The sequence below is a fragment of the Elephantulus edwardii genome, unplaced genomic scaffold (genome assembly GCF_000299155.1).
Source record: "Elephantulus edwardii isolate Elephantulus edwardi_28Jun2011 unplaced genomic scaffold, EleEdw1.0 scaffold00100, whole genome shotgun sequence".
Lineage (NCBI taxonomy): Eukaryota > Metazoa > Chordata > Mammalia > Macroscelidea > Macroscelididae > Elephantulus > Elephantulus edwardii.
The window spans coordinates 6,631,275-6,639,620 of record NW_006399850.1 but is presented as its reverse complement, the minus strand read 5'-3'; the positions used below and the strand labels follow the sequence as shown (position 1 = coordinate 6,639,620).

Here is an 8,346-nt window from a genome sequence, read left to right as displayed (position 1 = left end):
CTGCAAATTCAATGCGTCTACCTTCAAATAAAGCTAAAGAATAAAAAAAAAATCACATGTATAAAATTTATGATTTTTAAAAAAACGTTACACCTACATACAAACTGTCACTAAGTTTCACCTAAAAACTTTTCTTATCACATATTAATTTCTATGACCCAAGAATAAATAATCTAACCATTATTTTAACAGGTCTATTCCACCCATGTGTTTTCTCCCTATTGCTTCACTAGCATTATAGTTACAATGTCTATTAAGCAAAATTCACCTTATTAAACTACTTTAAGCACATGCACCATCCACAAAATGTTTCAGGTTAAATGTTATCATTAAATAAATTTACCTGCACCTCAAAACATAAAAAGCAGAATTGTTTGAAACAACTCCATGCTCCCTAGCCCATTAAGAAAATTTCAATGGACTTCTCCATATATACTTACCATTCATTTTTCTTTGTGACTCTTCTGCTAGTTTTTGGGTAGCAGGACACATTCTTCCAGGAATATAGAACAAATGGGGCTTTGTTTTAGTTCTTATATATTTAATTATCTTAGCATTATGCTCATTCCATTCTTCTTGCAGCTGTGCAAGCTCAACTTTCTGTTCCAAAAGCCGCAGTTCTGTCTGTTTAGCACGTCTTTCCTCAAATAATTCTCTCCTCTCATTTTCAACCTGCTTTCTCTCCTCTTCTGCCTGCACTTCAAGTTTTTGTTCAATTTCCTGGCGTCTCTTTTGCTAAAAAGAAGTAATTACCTTTTAATATTTATGTCTTATAGTAACAAAAGAGGATTACAAAAGCATATTTGGTTTCAATTAAACAATCGTAAAAAGAAATTTTGTCTTTATAGATTCTCTTCAGAATTATTTCCGAATCAATCTGACCCAATATAATCTTGGTAAATAACAAACTAATCATACTTTCTCTTCATCTTACTTCAAAGATGAACAAACTTCAAAAAATTACTATTCTTTAAATTTTAATGAACTCTCCAAAATTGTTCAAAATCAATACAGTTTTAACTTTTCATAATATCTAGTAGAGTTAACATGCAAAGGTGAAGTTGGAGGGGTGAGTAAAGGAAATGGGTACGACCTGGTGTGAAAAACAAGGTATACCTTTTTCAAAGAGACGAGCAAACTGGGGGGGGGGGGTGCTTAGGCAGGGAGAAAAGTGCAATAATGAATGAATGGAAATCCAAATCTCTGTAAATGTTCATTAAAACTATTAAAATAAAATTTTTTAAAAACCCAACAAAACAAGGTATACAAACTTTATAAGTCAACCAGTATAAAAATTTTACTTTAATAAAAATAAAATGCCCTCTAATTGAATTGAAACTTTTCTAAGTTCTCCCTTGGATTCATGTTAGTTGTGCAACTGACCACTTAAATAACAAAGACATAAAGCAAAACAAAAACTCCATAAATACCCTTTCAGTAGCAACAGTGGATTCTTGCTTAAATTTCTGAAGAGTGCCCATCAACAAGCCAAATATTCGTCGATTTCTAAAGAGAAAAAGATTTATTTCAGTTAAATCTATCATTTGCTAAAATATACAAGCATTCAAACCACCTTATTCTCAAAACGGTATAGCAAATATAAATTGAAAGCAAATGTCCCCGAAGAAGGATGCTAAAGGTACCTCTGCTTTCCCTTTTCATCCATGTTCTGATCCTGGATAAGGTCTCTACGCGTACGCTCTTTGGAGGTAGCTACAACCGAAGATTGCAATGCTGGCTATAAAGAAAGAAAATGTCATTAGTTAGCATATGAATAGCATTCTACTAAAAAATATACATAGTTACAGACTGTCCAGCCTTCTCCCTCAGAGCAGCTGCTGGATTCAAACTGGTGACCATAGAGCTAACAGCAGCACAAGACATTACATACTGTACTGCCATGGCTCCTTTTAATTGCACTACACTTCAAATATTCAAATACCTCTCTCATTTTAGGTGTACAATTATGTTCACCATACTGTGCTATTATCATTCATTAACCAAATTTTTTTCCCACCATCTTTACCAGAAATCAACTAACCTTTAACAACTAGTGACATCCTCCTTCACAAACTTTGTTCTGCATGCATTTAGTGTATCTCTAGATATTAAGTGTGAATCACATAACATTATCCTTTAGTCTTTAGTGTCTAACATATTTAACTTAATATATTTTCAAGGCTCATGCATGTCATAGCATATCAAACTCCCTATGGCTGAGTAATAATATTTCACCGTCTACATATCTTACATTTTGCTCAGCCATTTGTCTGTTGACTAACATTTGAGCTGCTTCCACCTTTTGGTAGTGTAAATAGTACTGCAATATAGTTGTACAAGTATGTATTTGTACCCCTACTTTCTGGGTGAAGAAATTTTAGATGTGAATACCTTTTTAACATCATCATCTTCTGGGTCACTTTCCTGGCGTGATTCTCTCCTTGTCCGACGCTCTCCACCCAGCCTGGCATAGCAAAAGAAAAAAAAAACAAAACAAACCACAAAACCATGAAATGACTGCTAAACAACATGCCTGGGATGCATACCAGGCAAATGTATGTTTTTCTAAGACTCATTTAGTGAAAATTCACTTAATCAGTATCCATTCCATTTTACTCCTAACAGTGAAAGGATAAAATGTGTCTATAAAGCCCAAACCAAATTTCTGTCTAAATTATTTCTCAGACAGGTCAGGTTTTGTAGCATAAGAAAGGAAAAGCTGTACTAATGGAAAATTCTTCAGTCTTATTCTCCCTTTCATTGATAATGTGTTATCAATGAGGACATAAGGAAACTTGGATGTAATCAATTTTAAAATGACTCAACTCAACAACACTATTTGTGTCTTTCTTAACTTACATACCTACTGATTGCCCCTTCAAGGTCTCTCTGTTTGGCTGGGGGTCCTCCTCCACTATCTGAGAATCCACGCCTGCAATGGAAAGAAAATATCCCACATAAACTATTTTAAACTTGAAATACACAGTACTTCCATTTAGCAAGACAATTCTCCAATTAAATCAAGCTCAAACCAAATCCACTGTCACCAAATTCTGACTCATATAAACCTCACAGAGCAGACTAGAACTGCTGTAAATGGTTTCCAAAGCTGTCCTTTTTTTCCCTCCTCTTTCATTTTTGCCAGGGCCCCTCAGATCCCCAGGTGTCAAAGGTCCTGGGGAGCACTGTGTCCTCAAGGGTGATCGGAGCCCAGTGCTAGACATCATGGGGGAGGCTATCCTTTTTACAGGAGCAGCACATACGTCTTTCTAAAGTACTTGGTGGGCTTCAGTCTTTCTAAAGTACTTGGTGGGCTGAAGCCGACCTTTCACAGCAGTCACACACTAGACCATTATACCACCAAGCCGCTCCTTTTCCCATTTACCAGAAACTAAAAGATTCCTCACTTCCAAAATGCACTTATGATTTTCTCTCCTTCAACCTCAGGAGGTTTACTATTCCCCCCCTCCCCAAAACTAGTAAATCAATAAACTCTTCAATCTTGAGTTGTACTTTCACGCAAATAAAGTTTTAACATAGCTACATACAGAAAGGTAGAACTGATCAGGGCTTCAGACAAAACTAATAATAGCATTTCTAACATTTGCTTTATACTATGAATTTTCTTTAGTATAAACGCTTAACTTAAAACAAAAATTACCAAAATAGCAGTACTGTTAACCGTGATTTAAGTCTTAAAGTGATCTTACCTCAGCAATAAATTACCCCGTCCTCTACCTCCACCAGGACCAGAAAGGGCCAGCAACCTGGCTTGGATGGGCCTAGAAGAGAGTTTTTAAAAATCACCTATAACCGACTTGTTCAGAAGCACAATATGAAATGCGGGCAGGAAGAACCATCTAAGTGAACTTCCTTCTTTTTCCAGCCTAATTGTCATTGAGACCACATTCGCCTCGTCGCCTGCTACGTTAACAGGTCTGAATCTAGTCTTAATCCCACCAAACCCGTCGAAGCTGCATGTAGACACTAGGGAGGGTGTCCCGGCCACGGAGCTACGAACAGGGGCTTTGTGCTGCAGGCCGGGCCCCGGGGGCCGAGGGCGGGAAGCCGGGCCCAGGCCTCACCAATCGCCGGGGAACCATCACTGAAAACCAAGCGCTCACTCCCTTCTGCACGTCCCTGAGCCCAGGGCCCAAGAGGAAGTCCGGAAGCTTCCTCCCCTCACCAATGACCCGGTTCGACCACCGCCCCGGAACACAGCACGATGTCCCAGGCTTCCCAGAGCGGGGATCCCTCCCCGCCCCCACTTCACCTCGGCTTTGCAGGCTTCCCCTCTGACTTTACCTCACATCATTGGGATCCCGCCCGGTGAGCTTGCGAATATTCTCATCCACGTTCTTTAGACTCTCTTTGGCCTTTTCTAGCTGCTCCTGCAAAGTTCTCACTGCGACCGCCATCTTCTCCCTGCTGCAGGTTCAGACACTGCTCTCTATATACAGGCCTCGCCTGGCCGTGCAGCGCCGCGCCGCCAGACGCGGGAAGACTGACAGCTCTGCTCAGCCAATCACTGTAAATGTAGATTTTCGGCTTCAACCATTCAGAGACCGGAAAGGGGGAAGCTGCCGGCCTTTGTGACTCTGGGCCAATGAACAGCCTGCTAGGCAATCCCTTCCCTCTCCAGTTAGCTGGGGGTGGTCGAACTCTCCTCTAGCGCAGAGCAGGGGCGGGTCTGAAAGCCACCTGGTCCTCTCGGTTGCGAACTGAGTGGATTGGTCGTCTGACCAATAGCCAGGAGACTTTAAGCCTTTGCGACTTGTAATATGACATGGTCTACATACTTTTAGTTTATGCAATCAAATGAGATTAAGATGGAGATAAATCCTTTACCTCCCAAAGATTTGATTAGAGGAGGGCGTGGCCGTTCTCTAATGCGCATGCCCAGAGAAGGGGCCCGCGGGCTTTTTAGGTTTATTTGCTTAGATTAAGTGAGAATGGGGAAAGAGAGGAGCAAAGAATGAAGAAGTGAAAGTCTTTACACTTGATGGCTACAATTATGATGGGCTGGATTTGTCAAGGATACTGTCTGTGCAAGCCATTTTACACAAACCAGTTCGTGGATAATGTGTTTGTTATTACTGATAAGAAAAATGAAACTGAAGAGAATGTAACTAACTCTCCCTATGATGCTCCAGTTTAGAATCATCCTTGGAGCCTGTGGGGGACGGGGAGCTACAGTCAAACAGGAGAGATCTCAGGCTTGATAGCCAGTCCACGTGTACGGCCTCAGACTGGATCTGGGAGAGCACTCCAGAAGGGTGTAGGTTGGCGGGTATTCCACGGTAACTGGTTGCCTCTTCTTGCACTACTAACTTGGGTGTCAGTTTTGTTCTAAAATATCTGGAAATTGTAACTTTAAAAAACTCTCTAAACGAAACAGTTGCTGTTGTTGTGTACCATCAAGCGGGAACCGACCTGTAACTGACATTCTGGCGCGTTTTCCTTCTCCCGGAGCAGCTGGAGGCTTTGAACCGTGTGCCTTGGGGATTGCAGCGCAGCTTCCTACAGTACTAATGACTTATTGAATTCTTATTCTTTTAACCATGAATCCTCCCAACCCAAATGCATCAGGGCACCACATGTAATACACTCAAGATACCACTTGGGTTTTATTTTCTCTTTAAAACTTCCATTTTTAAAGCTCTTTAATCCACTCAGTCACCTTTTTAAAGTTTCTACTGTGTATCAGTGGAATCCTTTAGTGATGGAAAAAGTAAATGCCTAGTGATGTACTTCTGAACAATGGTTGAAAACCCTCTCATGCACAGTTCTACTCTGATAACTGGCAACTAGCCAAACAAACTGGGGTTTGAAAATAAAGCCTAGAATAAGAAACCTGGGCTTCCTGCTTGCATAGTCTGCAGACTTTTGAGGATGCAAAATTTTTTAATTAAATTTTTAAATATTTATTGGATACCTACTATTTGATGCTTCATCTCACATACTTTGGGCATCTTGTTATGCTAGGAGAGGCTTTTCCTTGGAGAAGGACATTATGCTTGGAAATGTGGAGGGACAGAGAAGTGGAAGAAGACCCTCAACGAGGTGGACTGGCACAGTGACTGCAGCAATAGGCTTGACTGTGTCAGAAATTGTGAGCATGGCACAGATAGGACAAGGTTCAAATCTGTTGTTCATAGGATCACAATGAGTCATACCCACTTGACAGTACCTAACAACAATAACAATTCCAGAGATGGTCATCCTCTCCCTTTCTGAGAGTGTTTTTCTGCCATAATAAACTTTTGTGTGCTTAATTATCAAAACTGAAAAACAGAACAAATTTCATTGCCTTTGAGTCAGGAACAGACTTCTGGCTGATTCTCCAAGCGGTAATTAGAGGCTGTAAATCACATGGGAAGAGACTTCCCCTGGAGCCACTGGTAGATTCATCCCACCAGATAGAGGCCACCCTTGAGTTAGAAGCACTACTCCCTGCTGTCTGCACCACCAGAACTTATAAATTGAGAAGTGCTCCAGGAAAATAAGATCAACAATCATATCACTGATGCCACGGCCTCTTCTAAACCCACCTTGAATGTCTGGCAATTCTTTGTAAATGTACTATTAAAGCCATTTCTGGATGATCTTCTGCGATATTTTACTTTCATGTTAAAGCCATTTCTGGATGATCTTCTGCGATATTTTACTTTCATGTAATGCTATTGTTTGACAATTTCCACATTCTGTTATATCACCTTTCTTGAGATAAGGACTAATATAGATCTCTTCCAGTCAGTCAGCCAGGCAGCTATCATCCAAATTTCCTGGCATAGACTGGTGAACACTTTCCAAGCTGCATCTGTTTTTTGAAACCATGTCAGTTGATATCCCATGGATTCCTGGGGCCTTATTTTTCTCCCCAATGCGTTCACTGCAGCATGAACTTGTTCCTTATTGCCATTGGCCCTTGTTCATATGGCGCTGCAGAGGGGCTTGGAAGCCCGAGGTCTAGGGTCTCGAAGAGGGAACATGAAGGTGGGTAGAAGTTCGGCGAAGGGACGATGAAAGAACACAAGACAGTCGAGTGATCTTGATGATTTTAATTCTAAGTCATTCTAATTCTCCTTCTTCTTTCTTCCTTTCCCCTTTTTCCTGCTTATTACATTTAACATGATACATTTATATTCCATCTTTACAATTAGGGGCTTACCAATAGCCAAAAAGACAACAAAAGTAAGAATAAAGTTTACATTATTTTCTTGCACACAGCTATTCTTTATGGTCATGGTTCCTTGGAGAAGGCTATTCTTTATGGTCATGATTCCTTGGTAATTGGAGAGCCTGGTAGACAATGGCTTTTTCCTTAAACATTTTCTTTTTAAACCTGTTCTTCAACTTGTTTGGGTTACAAAGTTACAAAGTAAAAAAGTTACATTTTAAATTTAAGCTGATACATTTTACATTTTTAGCTGAATCTACAATATTATTTATTTCCATTCAAAAGACAACACTTTTACACTTTCCATTATTCCAGGGGTGATCACTATCTCAATAAGGGGATTTAGGTTTATACAAAAGATGTTTTGGGGAGATCCAAGATGGTGGCAGAGGCAGAGACAGCATGGTGAGCTGCGGGAGCAGCGAACCTCTTAAAGCAGGGACATTATGGCCTTCCACAGACTTCGGCTTATTGCTAATTGAACATTTAAACAGTTGATGACTGGCCCTCAGTGAAGATTGAGGCTCAACAACAGGAATTCAAGGATTCCCAAGGAGAAATGGGTGAGTCTCATGGCTCCCAACCCCCCTGCCCCCAGAGCCTGTGCCACCCCGAACAGCTGCTGCAGCTCCATGAGGCTTCCACAGCTGGAACGAATGGATTCCCTCACCCAGGATGGATGCTGGGCACCGGCCCTCCTCAAGACTGGTACAGTGACGCCACCACGCTGCTGCAAGGTGGTCTTAGTCTGGAGAGAATTCTTGGAGCCAGGATGGCAGCTGTGGGGGAAGCGGGCCCGGGCACCCGCCAAGCGCCCGTGCGGCAGGGTGGGGAGGTGCGCCCCCAATGGCTGCCCGCACTGGGGGAGCCGCATGCCTCCCGCAGGCCTCCCGCACTGGTGAGGGGGGCGCGCACCCCACTGGCCACCTGCATAGGAGGTGGGGGATGGGATGCATGCCTGCCATCTGCAGGTTTGGGTTTCCTTGGACAGGCCAGAGAAGACGATTACCTATGCATTGGAAAGGCAAAAGAGGATGATCATATGACTATGCAAAGGCATTTGACTGTGTAGATCATAACAAACTATGGCTGTTTCTGAGAAGAATGGGAATCCCAGAACACTTGATCATTCTAATGCAAAACTTATACTTGGACCAGGAGGCAGT

At 41.6% G+C, this 8,346-nt stretch overlaps 1 protein-coding gene across 1 annotated transcript in view; it reads right to left on the bottom strand.

Moving 5' to 3' along the window:
• The window catches only part of PNN (pinin, desmosome associated protein), a 5,902-nt gene extending 1,484 nt beyond the window's left edge, over positions 1-4,418 (bottom strand). The window contains 7 exon segments of the mRNA XM_006903583.1: positions 204-735; positions 1,431-1,506; positions 1,644-1,738; positions 2,392-2,464; positions 2,864-2,932; positions 3,711-3,782; positions 4,306-4,418. Coding sequence (XP_006903645.1) covers positions 204-735; positions 1,431-1,506; positions 1,644-1,738; positions 2,392-2,464; positions 2,864-2,932; positions 3,711-3,782; positions 4,306-4,418 — 1,030 coding nt within the window.
• Between the last annotated feature and the right edge of the window lie 3,928 nt (positions 4,419-8,346).